The 19,580-nt window shown below is 35.4% G+C and overlaps 3 protein-coding genes across 6 annotated transcripts; all 3 read left to right on the top strand.

The window, feature by feature from the left end:
- Positions 1-1,190: 1,190 nt before the first annotated feature.
- LOC124636427 (bystin) lies at positions 1,191-17,999 on the top strand. 2 transcript variants are annotated; one of them, XM_047172527.1, is made up of 9 exons: positions 1,191-1,206; positions 15,316-15,458; positions 15,740-15,863; positions 15,970-16,210; positions 16,452-16,608; positions 16,753-16,944; positions 17,024-17,232; positions 17,640-17,790; positions 17,891-17,999. In XM_047172527.1, the coding sequence occupies exons 2-9, from the start codon at positions 15,324-15,326 to the stop codon at positions 17,969-17,971; spliced, it is 1,290 nt and encodes a 429-aa protein (XP_047028483.1). In that variant the 5' UTR covers positions 1,191-1,206; positions 15,316-15,323; the 3' UTR covers positions 17,972-17,999. The 2 variants fall into 2 exon arrangements, with proteins under 2 accessions (XP_047028483.1, XP_047028475.1); XM_047172519.1 differs by lacking the exon at positions 1,191-1,206 and having other exon boundaries at positions 15,290-15,458.
- Positions 5,475-8,783, top strand: LOC124636453 (very-long-chain (3R)-3-hydroxyacyl-CoA dehydratase hpo-8). 3 transcript variants are annotated; one of them, XM_047172550.1, is made up of 4 exons: positions 5,475-5,738; positions 6,274-6,391; positions 7,479-7,708; positions 7,977-8,783. In XM_047172550.1, exons 1-4 carry the CDS (start codon positions 5,650-5,652, stop codon positions 8,230-8,232), a joined length of 693 nt encoding a protein of 230 aa, XP_047028506.1. In that variant the 5' UTR covers positions 5,475-5,649; the 3' UTR covers positions 8,233-8,783. The 3 variants fall into 3 exon arrangements, with proteins under 3 accessions (XP_047028506.1, XP_047028514.1, XP_047028521.1); XM_047172558.1 differs by lacking the exon at positions 5,475-5,738 and adding an exon at positions 5,856-5,967; XM_047172565.1 differs by lacking the exon at positions 5,475-5,738 and adding an exon at positions 6,004-6,123.
- On the top strand, positions 11,145-13,444 carry LOC124636442. Its single transcript, XM_047172539.1, has 5 exons — positions 11,145-11,314; positions 12,108-12,246; positions 12,663-12,815; positions 12,901-13,052; positions 13,130-13,444. The coding sequence occupies exons 1-5, from the start codon at positions 11,208-11,210 to the stop codon at positions 13,326-13,328; spliced, it is 750 nt and encodes a 249-aa protein (XP_047028495.1). The 5' UTR covers positions 11,145-11,207; the 3' UTR covers positions 13,329-13,444.
- Positions 18,000-19,580: the final 1,581 nt, after the last annotated feature.

The following is a 19,580-nucleotide window of genomic DNA, read 5'->3' as shown; positions in this document are numbered from 1 at the left end:
CACAAAGCTATTTTCCTTGTGTTCTGTATTTTTTCTGCAATATACCTAACTGTCACTCTCATGTGCACATTGCTGTAAACTCAATGTATGCCAAGCCAAGTGGTAGGAGCATTGTTGCGAATGAAAACTGCCAAAATCATTTTTTTTGTAACATTTCCAAATTTTAATAAGCAAATATTGTATATTTTTATTGTATAATGTTAGACAATAACAGTTCGACTAACACTGCTGTAAGACGCATAAGTACCTACATTCGTAAATGCAAGCGAAACACTTAAATTACACTTTTATTTACCAGGAAAGTTAGAATAGCCGTGATAAAATTACTTTAAATAATAATCCATCATTAGATTTTGGAATTACATGGAATATCGCACATTAAGTAGTTTGACAATTGTTTTTCTGGGCGAAGTAGGTGGTAATGTAAATAATTAGATATGTAGAGTTAGGTTTGTAAATTGGTCAATTCCCAAATGTACTTATTCTTCAATCTATCTAGTTTATCAAAATGAATAGCTTTGCTTTATATTACTATCATTATATGCCGAGCATTCTAGATCTACATTTAAGCATTGTTATTTGCTTTGGTAGTTATAGAATTACAATTTGCCAGAATGACATAAAATAGATCATATAAATCATATATCATTATGTACATTCTAAAAACGAAAAAAATAACATTAAATGTAGGCCGTTGACATCAAGATACCTGTCTGTTACCGAAGTAACCTGACGATGCAATAAAATTATGATTAAAAATCAAGTTTTCTTGATATCATGCAATAATATGAACCTTATTTTAAGTTCATGTTCTAATGCTGCTTCAGCCAGCTACTTAAGTATTAATAAATAACTAGAATAAACCGAGTTTTAAAAATATTTACAATAAAACAGTTAAGGTTAAATACTTACATACATATTACATTTTCCGTATATTACGTTATTTTTATCGTAATGTTCCAACAGATTCCTTTAGAAGAACAAAATAGCTATAAAAATACCGACTTTATTATAATAAGCTCTATGAATTAAACAAAACCGAGTGAAATTAGGCTAATCTTATGAGTCAAGTCCCTTTAAATAAGAGCAATTAAATTAATGCGAACATAATTCTCGAAATATTTACAAATGTGAACTAACGCTGATCAATCTTGCCAAAATAGCCGCAAACAAGCCAGCTACGTAAACACATTAAAGTTTGAAACACTTTTCACAACGAATTTTATTTATGTGACACGAATATCAGAAAACAACTCAAATCATTGTTAAAACGTGCACAGGCACACTATCCAGAACTGCGTACATCATTTTCTTTATAATTATTTTGTTTACAAACTAGAACCGTTGAGCTCTACATTCTACACGTCTACAGTTTTTTTTTTAACTTCTTAAAACTGTCACATGTGTACATCAATCACGCTAGAATGATTTAGACGTTTGACTAATAGCGCTTAAGCACAGGGTGTAATTTTGTTCATAAGTCATAACGATAACTTAAAATCCTAGATACTAATACTAAAATAATAATATTACTTACCATCGATAAAGTTAACGTAGGTATCTACCGTCTATATAAATGTTGGTTAAACGTAGAGTTTCGAATGCTTAGTATGTTTGCCGGCACACGAGCACCGAGTCTATGAGTGGATACTTGTGAAAACTTCTAGTCTATTCGTAATGCACACTGGTCATTTTCTTCGACATAGGTAATTCTACATTTACGTGGACTTGTTGCTGATTCAACTTGACATGCGCGTAGGTTAGAACTTAAGGTACATGTTGCATTTCTTGTAAACGTCTCGAAGAACGAATGCTGCTAAAACAAAGCCATCACACATTTCCAAACATACCTAATATTGTACCCAGTGAAGTAATACTTAGGTAATGTAAGACGTGTATCGTGCCCATGCGCTTCTTTTACATAACCCTACGCAGAACTGAAGAATGCGATACTTAATATTTTTCAGCCACTACTCATTCTCTATACCTAAGCACGTCATACTTGTACGTGCCAACAGAAAATAATTAACTGTAACACGGTAATTTCTCAGCCGGAGAGACATTCAATCGTCGCTAATACTTTTAATTACATGAAACAATTTGAGCCGCGCTAAACTGTACTATATAATTTATTCTGTGACTATACGTAATATATTGAATTGTATAAAATAGCATGTAGGTGCCGCGGTTTGTGCTGAGAACGCCCTTCAGAATTAAATAGGTGTAAGTGTAGTAATAAGTGGTCACCTTGCGAAAAGATGTTCGCTTAATCATTTAAAAATTGTTGCCTTGAAATATTTTAGTCACAGAAAACTGGTTGTTTCAGCTTTGAATAATCTCACAATTAAATTAGAATATTGTAACGATAAGTTAAGTATTTTATATTTCAACAACATAAGCGCAAAGTTAACGCGTGCATTGTATTATGTAATTTTGTCTGTGATCGAAATTTATATTGTTAAGCTGAAAAATTAAGCGCACGTATAATTATTTTGAAATGCTAACCGTATTGCTTTATACATTCTGTATGCTTCAACAAGTCATCGATTTTCCCCGTCTTATAGTCCCAATTACTTGCCCGCTGGTTTTGCATTTGTTTTATTGTACCTACTTATTATATATAATTCTTCTTCAATTTCGTTACATTCAGTTAAAATATAGACACTATTACACAAATATTTAGACCTATATGTATCTACTCCATCAGAATTCCAGAAAAAAAAACTTGTAATAGTTATAATTAAATTCAAAAGTAGTCCGTATTTTATTACTCATGCCTCATTAGCGTTAAATTAGAGAACTTGAATATAATTAATCCAATAAAAATAATTATAAAGTAGCTACTTATCTCCATATATTATATACGCGTAAACATCGACAATAAAGTCTACTTGCCTTCATATACTTTCATTTTGAGATCCCTTTAAATAACGATGCATTCAAAAGCATTACAGAATGTGTGAGTAAATACAAATAGGAATACGTGTATAATAATCTCCTAAACTTTCAAATATCTTATTGTTATTAAATATCTCACTAATTATATAAAAAGTGTACATTTATTTCTGTTATGAACAAGTTCTGTTATTAACAAAATATAATTCTAAAGCATGTTGCGTGCCTACAGAATCGTGACTATGTATAGCTATGTACCTACTTATAATACTTGTTGAGTTTTTTGCTGTAATGGAAAATGTGTGAAATGTTGGGTATGATCTGACAATGATGGATAGGTAATAAGTTAGCCTATTTATGTGAGTCTGCCGTTAGTAATATAAACGTGGATATAAATGACTGTGTTCGGGATATAAAAGTCGTACTATGTAAATATAGTACAAGATAATATTGAGCTTCTTAAATGTTGCATTAATACCTTCGTTAATTTTGATCAGTGGAGAGAAAAACACAGTACATTCATTCGTATTTTAGTTGGAAAGTAAAAAAAATTGCTTGCAAATACCCGAAATAATGTGTTAACTGTTAAATATTATTAATTCAGTGTGTAAACATGTTGTATGTGTCGTAGCTATTTCGTAGATCAGCTCACTTTATGATTTCATGGTCGCATTTCATGATGTGGGCAACTTCTTTTGATCGGATCATTAAATCGTCAAAAGTTAACTATTTTGTCATCTACATTTGGCCGGATCGTATAAAAGAAATATATAACGAAATGTTAAGAACTTCAGTCAGTACGCAGCGATCAAGTTCTATAGTGATTTTATCGGAGCCCCGCTTTACGCAGCTCCTTTTCCCAAGAGCTCTGAATCCTATACCCACTGTATCCACATTGGAGTAGCAGCTGCAGCACCATCGTGCGAACAAGCACTTGCAGCTTGTAATTATTTTACGATATGTAACTAGATCTATTAAGTGATCTAGATTTCATAAAGAGAGCGTATCTACGATATTGTTACGAGGGTTGCAATTTTCAATTACCTAGGAATGCATAAATGTTCTAAATGTCCTACCGGTTCTTTATGTGGTCTATAAAAAATGTGTTTTGATGATCCTGTAATATAATGACGCTTTTGAATCGGATTTTTTTAAAAGGTTCAGGCAACATGTGCTCCTGAAATTAAATTATATAGGTTGTATTCGTACCGAGCAATAATTATGTTTTAACAAATTGTACATGCTACCTATACTCAATTATAACGCCAAGATCTTAGCTTGCCCGGGTAGTTAAAATCCCATTTTTATACTTACTTATAAAATTATGACTACTGTTCAGTGTAAATAGATAATTACCGGCATGGAACGCATTGTTTTAAGAAACTTCACTCCTATAGCAATTATTTATTTTATGCACCCAATAATGATAGTGACAACGATCAATATTTTATTTACATCTACGTTATTCTAAGCACTGACTGGAAAGATATTATGACAGTTAATTTATAAGCCACAAATTTTTGCTTTAGGTATACTTTTTATACAAATTATTGAACGTTTGTTCATTATTGTTATAATAATATGCGTAAACGGTACATGTTGAATACTTACATGTACGTACTTAGAGCATTATAAACAGAGCACATTAGTCACATAGTTAATCAAAAGTTTGCATTCATTGAACAGCGCAAAATTCTCGTGGAATAAGTTCAGTGGAATAAAATATCACGCACATGCGACATCTTGTTTTATTAATTAACTTAGAGTTTTCCGATACCCATTGACCGTTACCATTAAAAAACTACTGCATTGTCCACCTGGTCCACCTCCCTACAACTACGCCCGGTCCGCCCCTCGTACGAGGAGTGGGTACCTAGGTAAACATTTATCAGTAAGTACCTGTCCGTTCTACGTTCCTTTGAATTTGTGTTCGTTTAGTATAACAGCACAATCACCGCTATTTCGTTTGACCAAGAAAAAAATAAAGATTATAAGAGTAAATTAAAAAAAGAAACGGACCTAACATTGAACCTTGTGGAACACCCATTGCCATCTTAAGTCAAACAGTTTTTGATACCTTTAAGGTATGATTTTATTGCGACAAGCTATGTAAGTATGTATTTCTTATTCCTCAAGCTTCAGCTTCAGTATTTCATGGTTTACGTAATCGAACGCTAACGCGAAAGGGCACTGAAGACTTCAAAATCTTAAGTTTCCACCCAAACATTCAAGATGATCGTTGATCACGATCAGAGAGCATCGCCGTCAGTGCCTATAGTGAACCCGTCTTGTTCCTTGTGGAAGATTTATATTAGAAGATATATAGGTAACATAAACTATTGAAACATCTTATTACTGAGAACGAGTAAGACAGACACATGTACTTTGCTGAGTCGTTTGCTCGGTAATTGCTCTTTAAAAGTACATAAGTATTTAGGAACATGTGTATTATTACTGTAATGAAATTGGCCAAAACTCCCGAAAATTCGTCCAAAAACTAACCTACTCTATGTTTACTCTATGGTTTAAAACTGACCTCAAAATGACGTAGCAAAGGAGACGTCATCTAGCAAACGTCATTCGTGTTGTGTCAGTAGTGTCAAAAGAAAAGAAGGTGCTGGTCACTGCTCGGGGCTCGGCCCGGTGAACAATTTAATTTACTTCACGAAAATACACTTAAATTCAGCCACAAAATAAATATTCATTTTACTTTTACGTTAAGTTGCACATATCTTTTACTGGTTTTCATACATTATGGCCGAAAAAAGCAAAAAGGTTAAATCGGGCCCCTCCGCAATAGGAAAGTTCTATCTTTTAGCGTATAATGGTATTCAAACTTTGGGGTAAGTGAACCATATACTTCGTATAAAATATGTATTTTAAATTATCTCTATAATCTTCGATAATCGTTACGTGCGAATAACATTCAATAGATAAACTACGTAAACAACTTGTTGAAAAAAAAAACTATTATAAGACTTAAGAGCAGTGTAACGTTAACTGGTACCGTTGTTCAGTTTTTACTGTTTCATTCAGCATATCAAAGCGTGGTTTACCGTAATATGGGTTCTTGTAATTATTTGATTAATTTCTTATTTACCTGTACCTAATATTTATTCAATTCATTCAACTTCTAGAAATTTAGACTAGTAAGAAGCTATTGAGTAGTTACTATGTAAAGATATACTGGAGTAAGAATTTCCATTGCAAGACATTTGAATAATACAGGTTTTCTACTAAGTACCTATAAATACTTCTACATATATTTCTTTGTACAGCTTTGATTACAATTCTTCATAATAATAATATAAGTTATCTATTCTATTGATGGTAAAATAAATTACTACTCAATATATAACATTTACAAAATTGTTCCAGGTGGTCTTATATGTTGCTACAAACACTATCACATTTCCTGAACCGTGGTAGTTTGGACACATTTTGGCCTGTAATTAAAACAACAGTTGTTATATTCCAAAATGCTGCAGTACTTGAAGTGAGTATCAAAAATAAATAATTATAAACAAATTGAAATGCTCTATCTTATTTTTACAGAAAGTCTTTGGCTTCAATTTAAATGCAATAATTGAAAATACTTTCCTACTACATCATTTACGTAAATGATACATATTTATTTATTTGAACTCTATTATTACTAATACTGCATATTGATCATAGACTATCCTTAATTAGGATAGTCATGTCTACCATACCCTAAATAATATCAGACAGTGTTCAGAAAATATTAATAATAAGGATTTATATGAATATTTTGATAATAGGTCTAAAACATAAGTGACTCCTGAGAGATTGTTATTACTACTCACACATCCCAAATTGAATTGTAAATGAATTCATTTAAACCACATTCCATCACCATACTTGTTTTAATGACTGTAATGCAACAAAATAATGAGTTCATTTAAGTCGGCAAATAGGCCTGTGTGCTAATTTGAACTATTACTAATATCTTATTTTTGTAATGCAACTTTTCTAAGTTTGTATGTACTTTCTAAGTATATCTTAGACACCAATGGCTGAAAAAAAAATAATATATATATAATAAATAAAGGTGAAGGAAAACATCTTGAGGAAACCTGGACTGTAAAGTCTGAAATCACCAACCCGCATTGAGCAAGCGTGGTGATTAATGCTCAATCCTTCTCCGTGTGAGAGGAGGCCGCAGCCCAGCAGTGGGACGATAAAAAAAGGCTGTAACAGAAATTGTAATGTGCTACTAGAAGTGATATTAAACAAAAAAATAAAAATGCAACCATAGATATAGGGAAAATTGTACTTTAAACTATTTCAAATAGCATAACGTTACCACCGAAAGGAGTAGGAATTTAAATTAGAATTTAAAATACTGTTTGTATTTAAATTATGACCTGTAATATGAGCATTATACATATGCATGATTTGGCCCCAGACCACACAATATAATGCAAATGCGAACATAGTAAGTAGTTAATGTGCACTGGATTATTACTCCTTATTAAAAAAACTCATGAGTGTAACAAACTTTCACAAAAAATACTGCAAGTGTTTCAAATTTTAATTCTGCTTTGTGTTTTTTATTTCAGGTTGTGCACTCTTTAATAGGCCTAGTACCCTCAGGAGTTGCCGTGGTCCTGCCTCAAGTATATTCGCGTGTCTTCTTAGTATGTGGGTGTCTACTAGCCACTGAATCAGCGCCTGTTAGCCCTGGTCTACCTCTGTGTATACTCGCCTGGTCTATCACGGAAATTATAAGATATGCATACTACACACTCAATTTGATAAATTGTGTGCCACAGCCACTGCTGTTTATGAGGTAATGTATAATTTTAACTAATAACTATGTTGTATATTCCTAATGTTAATGTTTACAGACTTCAAGGACACTAGCTAATTGAAAAACGTTTTTTTTCTTCTCTATAAAGCCATTTTATTTACACTACGCTACATAGGCAATAAGTACCTGACTTAAGGCCGCCATATTTGCGTAAGACACGCGGTCACGTTATTTACTAATCATATTTTCTGATTGAAACAATATGCATGAGTGCGTCTACAATAATAGTAATTTATTTTGTTTGCAGATATTCAACATTTTTAATACTGTATCCAATTGGAATAACAGGAGAGCTCTTATGCATGTATCATTCATTGGACGAGGTCGTCGAGAAACAACTTCTTACAATTTCTATGCCCAATACGTGGAATGTGGCATTTAATTATTACTACTTCTTAGTCTTCTACATGTTCTTGTACATCCCCATATTCCCGTTCTTATACGGGCACATGTTGGCACAAAGAAGAAAAATGCTCGGAAATGACGCCAAGAAATCAAAATAATAACACAAATTATAAAAATATATTTTATCGCACTTATCACATTGATAAGTTTTATTTTGAATATGCAATGTAGATAGTATTTTTGATTTACAACTTTACTGTATTAGTTTACACCAAAAAGTCACCAAGCAACTTGTTACCCGCATCGGGTTGGCTTGTCGTGCGTCATTGAATCACGGCGCGCGATTTATCCGCACCGTATCTGTTTTGACGTAATTATCGCGTAGATACTATACCGATATGGTAAACGTCGTTAAGCAGGAAGCAGGTTTACATGCAAACAATTCAAAGACAAAAATCTGAGCTTGCGGCACGTGCACAGTAGAGCCAAGGCCATGCGCTTATATTTACGAATCGAAAAACCTTTATTCGTTTACGACCTGTTAAAAGAATACTCATTTGTTACATTGCATTACTTTAACATAGGTCTAATAGTGGATACGGTTAGTTATTAGGTAATATTAATGGTGGGCTGGGACATTGAATGCTATTTAATTTATTTTTGGTTGGCTGGTTATGGGAAATGACATGAATAAATATATTTTTAAAACTAAAAAAAGTTTCATTTACCTACATTTTAACACGAGTTAATTCAAGGAGAAGCAGCTCCTCGGATAGATTGATCATAAACTTAAGCAACGCTTGGCGCTGTCAGTACGTGGATGGGTGGCCATCTTGACAAATTCCTCTACCTATGTAGCGGAAGGCATGAGGTAAAATAAGCTGGACGAAAGTCTACAATTCTACACAACATAGTTTGGGAAAAGGCTAGACAATAAAGACGAGTCAATATAAAATCTAAGGAGGTGTTTGTATGCCACTTACTGCTAAAAACTTGACTGCCTCGTTAGTCTAGTGGTCGCAAGCGCGGCTGCTGTGCTCGAGGTCTCGGGTTCGATTCCCGGGTCGGGCCGAAATCGCTTTGTGGGTTTCTTAAACTTTCACAAAGCAGCCCGTAGTCTGGAAGTTGGTGATAGATTCACCCGTGCATCGGAGAGCACGTAAATGTCGGTCCTGCGCCTGATCTCTTTCCGGTCGTGTTGGATTGCCGTCCCATCGGGTTATGAGAGTGAAGGAATAGTAAGTGCACCTGTGTCTGCGCAAATGCTCGGGCACTATAATATGTCCTGCGCAGCTGGCTGATCTCCTTAAAAAATGAAAACAGCCGCCGTGGCCGAAATCGGACGCGGACGCCATTATTACTGCTAAAAAGTCATGTATTTCTTACTCTTATATTTTTTTAAGAAAAATGTGTAGCGAAAATGATCCAACTGAGAGCTAGTTTGCCCCCGTATCATGATTATGCCTACTTATATGGATATCGAAAAACTAATCCATAGAAGCTAATAGAAAGCTTTATGATCATTAAATAGGTAGGTAGGTACTTAAATACATATGCTTAACTAGCTACACGACATCAAGACCCCTATCATAATCATGTAGGTCTGCAATGTTTTAGATAGGTACCTATTATACCTACTTAAATTAATCAAATGTTTACTTAGATAACATAGGTATTCAGATCTAATCGATCACCGCGCGTGTTAATGAAACCTCATTAAATCAACAAATGTTTTATTTATGCTCTAAAAGCTGATTTTCGGGAATTGACCCGCGTCCGAGGGAATATTCTTCTTATTATGTATGTCACCCGGGGCTACCCAACACTGTTACAGCCTTTTTATCGTCCCACTGCTGGGCACAGGCCTCCTCTCACAAGGAGAAGGATTGAGCATTAATCACCACGCTTGCTCAATGCGGGTTGGTGATTTCAGACTATATAGTCCAGGTTTCCTCAAGATGTTTTCCTTCACCTTTTTATCAGCCATTGGTGTCCAAGATATATTTAGAAAGTACATACAAACTTAGAAAAGTTGCATTGGTACTTGCCTGACCTGGAATCGAACCCACATCCACATACTCGAGAGGTTGGCGACCCAACAGCGAAAGTATTTTTCAAATCAGTTCAGTTAGTGCATAATATAGTTCTAGCCATAGGATACTTACGGCCAGTTTCTTCATCAAAAGTTAAAGTTAAAGTTAAAGTTATGGCTAAAGTAATGTCTAAAGTAAAAGTAACGGTCAAATTCAATTTTTCTATTAGTTTTGCTGTCACTTTAGCCTTGAAAAAACGAATTTGACCGTTACTTTTACTTTAGCCATAACTTTAACTTTAACTTTTGATGAAGAAACTGGCCGTTACAAACAAAAGTTTAGATTCTGACGTAATTGTAAGGGTCCGTTCAGACAGACCGGCTCGGAGAGCATCTTCTCTTATTATTTCACACCGGCCGAAGGCGCTCGCCTTCGAGCATTCTTAATGACAAAAGCAGTGCACACCATGTAAAAATAAACCTTACTTCAAATGCTAAGTACCCGATTTTTAACGTGTTAAGAATATGCTCTCGTCTCTAAATAAATAAAGGGAAAAAAAAATAATATGCTCTCCTCTCCGAGCCGGTCTGTCTGAACGGACCCTTATGTGACGAAACAACTTACCCGATTGTAAAAACGAAGGTATGTAGGTTGTAGGTAGGCACACAAACCAATCTTCTTCTGGGATGAGAGCGCAACCACAGGTAACGGTTGACGAAATTAGTTACGTAGCGTAGGTACCATATCTGGGGACATGCGCAGTTTTTTAATTGGTAAGTACCTAAAAACGATTGTACCTATCTCTTGGTATTTTCGCTACCGTACTAGTACTTGGTAGTATTCCATCAGCTGTAAATAGCTATCGTAATATAATTAAACGATGTTATTGTTGATAACACTGAAATAAACAGATTATGTACCGTTTAAGTCCTCATCAATTATGATCCATATCTTCAATGTAAGTAATCGCCAATGATTTGTACTAAAGACTATGATAGACAAAGGTATTTGGTAAACCCGTTATCTTCACCTTGCTGGGAGTATTAAAATTATTTAGACTAATAACGAAATCACAGTCGATAAGACGTCTTCACAGCAAAATGGATAAAAAATATACAGCGTTGGTGCTGGCCTTCTTGGTGGCTGCGGCAGATGCAAACTCTATAATCCAAAAAACCCAACCAACATCAAAGTTGTTGGAAGCAGGGTAAGCACTTTTTTACACTATTAACATAGCTATGAATATTGTGGCCTTTTTCTTAGCGACAAGGCAGCATTTTTCTGGCTATTCCAGGAGGGAACGTGCACGGTACTCATTGCTCCCCTCGTTCTACCTGGGGCCCGATTCTCCTAAGTTAATAATGTCAAAATTGAATAGAAATCGAATCGCAACAGCAGTTTTAACCATATCGGGCATTCTGCTACTAATTTAAGACCAATCGTATTCCAACGACATTCGATTGGTTTGCGATTGGTCTGCTATTTTGGTGATTTTGGTCTATGCGGTAGTTTGCTCTACAATCATATTGCAATCGTAAATCATTTGCAGACAAAATGATTCATTATTGAGTGACAGAAAAGGATAAAAACGTTTATTTCAATAAAAAATAGCGGAATGCTACATACCTACTCTTCAATCGTAATCGAGTCGTGATTGGATCGTAGTCGAATGTGAATCGTATGTCGCTTAAGTAAAATTAGTCGAATCGGGCCCCTGTTACTTGGAAGATTCTATTGCGATCTTTACGCGGTCATTCGGGGCCTTTAAGTTTAAGGGCAGCATTAAGGTTTTACATACCTACTCCTACCACGGGCCACGTTTCGTTTCCGTTGTCTTTCAACTTCTAATGACGTGTGGTAGTTTTCCTTGAGTAGGTACCTGCGCAGGATCTATCATTACAAAAGGTAGCTACTTTTAGGGCACAGACGGCAGCTGCTAACTTCTTATCATACCGCAGTGCACCATTTGGCGTCATTAAACATGTCTTGTATTCTTGCAGCCGTAATTGGGGTGACCTTGGACAGTCCGCTACAGTCAACGATTATGTGGACAATACCATTGACATGATCGTGCCCTTCATCCAGAAGCATGGCCTGGACCCAATGGAGCTGCCGGACGTCATCGAAGGTTTTGAAGTCGTGAGTATACAACATAGGTACCGTACCTGTTATGTTTGTAGTAGCTTCTTTACAAAACTGAATCATCTGCCTCGTTGGTCTCGTGGACGAAAGGCGTGAATTCTGTGCACAGGGTCGCGGGTTCAATTCTCGAGTTGCGCCGAAATCATAGTTGGTTTTAAGTCTGGGTGCACGTCAACGTCGACCCTGCGTTTCCAGCCGTGTCGGATTGCCGTCCCATCGAGTTGTGCAAACACGTCTTTGAGAACAGCCACTGTGGCGTTGCCTGCAGTCCCCCTGCAATACCGACCATTACCTACCTACTGTAAGAAGGCATTTAGTGTGTAACTAAATATTGAGTAGGAGTTACCTATACGTGGGTATCTACTATTTACCAAAACTATTACAAAAATTAATTCATGTGGTTTTTATTTCAGAGACCTTTGCTGATTACGTACAGCGCGTGGCTGAAGATACACGATGGTTACATGACTGGTCTTGTGAACGTGTCCCGCTCTGGCGACCAGGAAGTTAACTACTTCGCCAAGATGTTGCGTGTGCGCGTGCAACTGCAATTCACTGATCTTAAGGTTAGATTCTCTAACTTTACTATTTATATTTCTGTGCATTTTTTTATTCACAGTTAATAAAAACGTTAATGTGTCCTCGTTTCAGTTCATCTACAAATACTTGGTGAAAGTGATGAACTTGGGACCTACAGGTGGTATCATCGCAACCCTCAACCGCTTCCGTGTTATCGTCGATGTTTTAATTGACTTCAACAATGACGAGATTCAACTTCAACAATTCAGGCTCACTGACATCGGGTAAGTTTCTCTTTTGTACCTTCTATCCTTCAACTAAATCTATAAACACATGTATTAAATATTATTTTTATCCTCAGCCGTCTTCGCGTTCGATTCACTGGCAACATTTTGACTGACTGGCTGGTAAACCCCGTTCTCAACGTGTTCGTCAGAATCTTCGACACCATCATTATCAAGATCGTTGAAATTAATATCCGTAATGCTGCACAAAGTGGAATCGATGCTATCAACGCTGCTGTTAAAGATGTGATCAACACTATTGAATCGTTTAATTAGTTTTATGACTACCTTTATTACTTACCCTGCAAATAAAAGAACATCTACCTAACCTAACAATTACTGACTAATTACGTGGAAATATAATGCCGTACAGTACAATAAATCATTTTTAACCCTTAACAACCCACAAGTGTCTTGCGGACACATTTTTGCGTTTATGTTTTCATAAAAACGAAAATATTTCTTTTTATGAATCGGCCTTTTATCTAATTTATCACCAATGTTTTACGAATCTAAATGTGCAATGAAAATATTTGTAACATGAATAGTTTATTATTTTTGGTTAATAAACGAAAATAGCACTTCATCAACCCATAAGTGTCCAACAGACACAGTAACATTTTGTTTGATTCGAGTGTGAAGGTAGATTGTTTTTTTATTTACATTTACTTAGGTAATCTTATGGTGTCGGGTGCCATGCAAAATGTGGCGGGGTCAAATCGGGAAACTACTCAATCATCTGAACCTGCAGCGCAAAGGAAGAAGTGTTGTTATATTTGCCCTACGAAATTATCAAGGGCTTCTAAACAGTGTTGTGATAAATGCAATCGCAATGTCAGCTCTGAAAATTCTGAAAAAAATAATTATTTGTAATATCTGTAAATGAATAAGTGTAAAAAAATATTACTGAAATACATTATACTGTCTTTTTGATTCAAAATAACTTTTTTTGCTTTGTCATACCTTACCTACATTTAGAATGTGTCTGTTGGACACTACTGGTCAGTTACGTCACAAAAGCATTCTGGATAGTTAAGGGTTAAAATTACAATGCGTTTTATTGATACTTTTAATCACAATAAGACCTCTGTGCAGTGCAGGATAACAATCTACCAACATTACAGACTGCTGCTACATGTTATGGTCAGCTAAAATATTCTTAATAAGAAATAAAAGGTTCGACCATTCCCTATCAGTTACCTAGTCACGAGTCGCTGAGCTATATTTCTCGCTATAGTTCCGAACTCAGATAAGAGCTTATCATTCACGAACCTCCATCATCCTCCGAGCCTTTTTCCCAACTATGTTGGGGTCGGCTTTCAGTCTAACCGGATGTATTTACAAAGAGCCACTGCCCCATCTGACCCTCGATTGATTATCTGGGGCCCGATTCTCCTAATTTTACTTAAGCAACATTCGATTGACGTTCGACTCGATTCGACTGAGATCCGATCCCGACTCGATTACGATTGAAGCGTATGTGGCATTCCGCTATTTTTTCTTTGAAATAAACGTTTTTATCCTTTTCTGTCATTCAATAATGAATCATTTTGTCTGCAAATGATTTACGATTGCAAAATGATTGTACAGCAAACTACCGTATAGACCAAAATTACCAAAATAGCAGACCAATCGCACACCAATCAAATGTCAATCGAATACGATTGGTCTTTTATTAGTAGCAGAATGCCCGATATGGTTAAAACTGCTATTGCGATCATATTGCGATTCGATTTCTACTCGATTTTGACATACGGGGGTACGTGCAGTGGCGTAGCTAAGGGGGGGGGGGGGGGGGCGTTCCGCCCCGGGTGTTGTGACGGGTGACAACGGGTGACACCCGGAGCCGACTGTGACCATCAATTACCTATTCTGAGTTAAATTTGAAAAAAAATCGCGCATAATATACAAATATGTGTGACAGGTACTCGTATTTAAAAAATATATATTTTATCAGTTTCGATTGAGTTTTAGGGTGACACCTATAAAATCCGCCCCGGGTGCCACCTATGCTAGCTACGCCACTGGGTACGTGATCGATCGACCCAGGATTTTGTTATTTAGCAGGAAGCTCCTCTGCTGAGCTTCAAAGTACAAATGCGTACATTGATTTAAATCCGGATTCTAATTTTTGAACGAATCCTATATCTTCTGTGGTCGTAATCTTGACAACTGTCATGACATAAAATGTCAAATGTAAATTAAATGCACCACATGTTTTTGATTTGCTTCCTTCCTTGATTCTGTGTGTGTTAAGCGGGCTGTATTACGATGGGAAAAGCTAAAAAGTTTAAACCTTCCCAAGTAGGGAAGAATTTAGCTTTAGCAGATCAAATCGAATCCGTTAACTCTGTGAGGAGTAAAAATAGAACGAAAGAGAGGAACAGGCACGACGATGATGAAGAGGTACGTGTTAGATTATTTCTCATTCAAGAAACTAATTAGCTTGGTACTGCTGTCTACAAATTGAAAAGCTATCCTCGTTTGTATCAGTCTGTGAGCTAAGTACTATTTGTATTAGAAAAACCTCTCCGACTCTTTAAAATTAATTCACCATCTAGGTGTTTGTTTACTTATCAAGTTGAAGTCTTCTTATTTTGGAGAACGATTAATTTTTTTTTTTACTATGAAAACTAAAAATTATTCTAATAGATTTGCAATATTAATAGTATTTTATAATTCCTTAGTTTGTCAATGCAGACTTATCTAAAAAAATCTTAAAAGCTGCAAGGAGGCAACAAGCTGAATTAGGTGATGCTGAAGAAGGGCCGTCTCCTGCAAAACATGTAACTCTTCCTGCTACATTCAAAGGTATTTAAGTAACAAATTATTATTTTCAAAATTATGTATTTATCGGTAATTCATGTTGAAATATTTTTCTGAATTATTTATACATAAATTGATTTCCTAAAAACAGATGCAGATTCTGATGACGATACTGGATCAGACAAAGATGATTTGGAGCCAGACACCTATTATGATAATGTTGAAATCAATGAGGAAGATGAAGAAGCACTTAAAATGTTCATGTCGTCTAAACCAGAACGGACCAGAACACTGGCAGACATCATAAAAGAAAAGATCACTGATAAACATACTGAACTACAGACTCAGTTCTCAGATGTAGAAACTTTGAAGTTGCAAAATATTGATCCAAGGTAAGGTCCAGGTTTCTATATAAGCAGCAACAGGTTGTTGATTTTTTGATAACTCACTAGCTTCTGTTACACTCACATGCCATCAGAATTCCTTGTGCACAATGTGAGTTACCTGTGGCCCTCCTCAATAAATGGGCTATCTAAAACTTAAAGAAAAAATGGCACAAATAGTTTCTGATATTAGCATGTTAAACAGACTTCAGTTTCATAATGTTGGTATGAATTGTTTTAATATTTCCAGAATTAAAACAATGTACGAGGGTGTGAGAGATGTCTTGCAAAAGTACAGATCAGGAAAGCTTCCCAAGGCATTCAAAATGGTTCCACATTTACAGAATTGGGAACAGATATTGTACATAACAGAGCCAACCACCTGGTCCGCTGCGGCCATGTATCAAGTAAGATTTTTTTATATTATTTAGATTGAAGCAAATATTTATTTTGCTACATTTGATGGATACTGAGAACTAGTTCTAATGCACGAAGCAACCTTCTGGTTTTATGCATATGTTCAAACTTACTATTTAAAATATTATTCCTAGGCAACCAGAATTTTTGCATCAAACCTAAAAGAGAAGATGGCACAAAGATTTTACAACTTAGTACTCCTACCTCGTGTCCGAGATGACCTTGCTGAATATAAAAGGTTGAACTTTCATTTATATCAAGCACTAAGGAAAGCACTGTTCAAGCCAGGTGCTTTCATGAAGGGTATACTATTGCCACTGTTGGAGGTAAATATTACTAACTTTTCTTAACTTTGAATGCCAGAATTTACCTCCCACAGGTTTTTATAATCTTACAATTTTCTAGGCTGGGGATTGCACCTTACGTGAAGCCATCATAGTGGGTTCAGTACTGGCACGTAACTCTGTACCCGTGCTGCATTCAAGTGCAGCCATGTTAAAGATTGCTGAAATGGACTACACTGGAGCTAATTCCATATTTTTAAGAATACTCTTCGACAAGAAGTATGCTTTGCCATACCGAGTTGTAGACTCAGTTGTTTTCCATTTCATAAGGTAAGGATATTTTAGATGTACTGGTTTTTCCGCGGTTCTGTACCCAAACAGCAAATTAGGGCTACCAAGACAGTTAGACAGTTGGAATTTGTAAATATAAATTACTAGCTTCTGCCAGTGGTTTCACCCGCATCCCGTGGGAACTACTTCCCGTACCGGAATAAACAGTAACCTATAGCCTTCCTCGATAAATGGGCTATCTAACACTGAAAGAAATTTTCAAATTGGACCAGTAGTTCCTGAGATTAGCGTGTTCAAACAAACAAAAAAACTCTTCAGCTTTAAAATATTAGTATAGATAATAATTCAACTTAGGAGTTAATTTTACTGTCGGATTTGCCACCTTGTCATGTTTGCAGAAATGACTCTTACTACTAGTCATATTTACAATACTGTTTATTTTCAAGGTTCCAAGGTGATCATCGCAACTTGCCAGTGTTGTGGCATCAGTCACTGTTAACATTTGTTCAGCGTTACAAGGCAGACATATCTACTGAACAGAGAGATGCCCTTTTGGAATTACTGAGGAAACAGTCCCATCCAACCATCACACCAGAGGTACTATGATTTACTTATTATTCTTATCAAAAATATATAAATCATACATTGTCATTATAATTATGCAAAGGTATTTTATAAAGTAATATTTTCTTTACAGATCCGAAGAGAATTACAGGCAGCTAAATGCAGAGATATTGAAGTGAATGAATCTATACCAAGTGCAATGGTGGTTGAATAAATGTTTACATTATAAACTAAAATAAAAACTTGTCTTTTTCCTTAATAAATATTTATTAATTTTACATACATGTAAGTTACGTGTCATTTAAATGTTATACTAAAACTTTGGAAGCACTATGGGTCTATCAACCTGACTGGATACCAAGTGTATAGCTGGTAGCACTGACGCCCCGCAGTCACATTTACGACCTGATATGTAATCAAATGAACCAATTCTACAGTTGCATTTTTCACAGTTCAGTTTACCCTTAGTCCACTCCTCCTTTTCTATTTTATCTTTGATCCATACAGGCACATTGTCCTCCCTCATGTAAATAAACCTTTTCATGTCATAGCTCGCACATTGTTTCGGATCACATGTAACTGAGTTATCCAATATGTACGAATTATCAAATAATATGTGGCGACATTTGTGGCACTTAACTACTGGCAAACTCATATTTCATAGCTCTGAAACTATATTTCAAAATTGATTTGATTTTGGCTTGGGGTACCTGTACTTATTGGTGCCTTTATCCTGCAATAAATAACTATCTATCAAAATGTACTCTGTGAAATAACTTTTCTGTAGTCGGTCGTTTCGTTCGTTCAAGCACAAGCACACGTCACGTCAAGCAAGAAAGTCCAAGTGTTGCCAACAAAACTTTCGAGATTCGCCGCGTACGCGTCAAGTCCTATGTATAATTCCCCGTAAAAATGCCCCAGTATTTTTGGAATGAAGGCCCCGTTTTGATATACAATTTGTATATTATTTATACTACTACCACTCTGTTGCGGTTACTTAGGTGAAAAACAAAAAAAAGGAGGGAATCAAATTTATAAAACAGCGCAGCACGATTGCAGCAAGAACATTAAAATTTATTATTTTATTTAATGATAACCTTCCTTTAATAAATAATTACGATAATTGATTACAAGAGATTTTTTTCCATATTATTATTATATTCCAATAATGTTACATTTACCTGACCTATTTCAATTTATATTGTTACTAGCTTTTGCCCGCGACTTCGTTCGCATGGAATAGTGACTTCCGGCATATTTTTGGTTTGACCAATAGATGGCGCTATATGTCCGGAATAAATTTTTTTTTTTTTTTTTTTTTTGAAATAAAAACTATCCTATGTCCTTTCTCAAGTTCCAAACTATGTCTGTACCAAATTTCACACAAATCGGTTCAGTAGTTTAGGCGTGAAGAAAAGACAGACAGACAGAGTTACTTTCACATTTATAATATTAGTTAGGATTGTTAAGAAATTAACATTTTTTGTATAAAATATATGCTTTTCCACATTTTCATTTTTGTCTAGATTCCCAAAATTTCTAGCTGAGCTGAGTGAGCCTAGAAAATAAAACAGCAAATTAATTACGTTCTTGGAAGCAGGGTAAAAAAATAGCAACATTGTTTAATGAATCATATTAATTGTTTTGGCACAAAGGCTAGAGGGCCATGCCATTAAAAATTAAAAAAAAAAAACATAGTAATTGTTCATTCATTCTTTTCATATTTGTCCCATGGAATTACTTAAGGTACTAACTGGAAGGCTTACTTGAAATCTTTCAACATATAAAAATGAACTATACCCATAACACAAGTTAATAAATAA

Source organism: Helicoverpa zea, chromosome 2 (assembly GCF_022581195.2).
Source record: "Helicoverpa zea isolate HzStark_Cry1AcR chromosome 2, ilHelZeax1.1, whole genome shotgun sequence".
Classification (NCBI taxonomy): Eukaryota; Metazoa; Arthropoda; class Insecta; order Lepidoptera; family Noctuidae; genus Helicoverpa; species Helicoverpa zea.
Note: the sequence above shows the minus strand (reverse complement) of the source record. Positions and strands in the feature narration are given on the sequence as shown.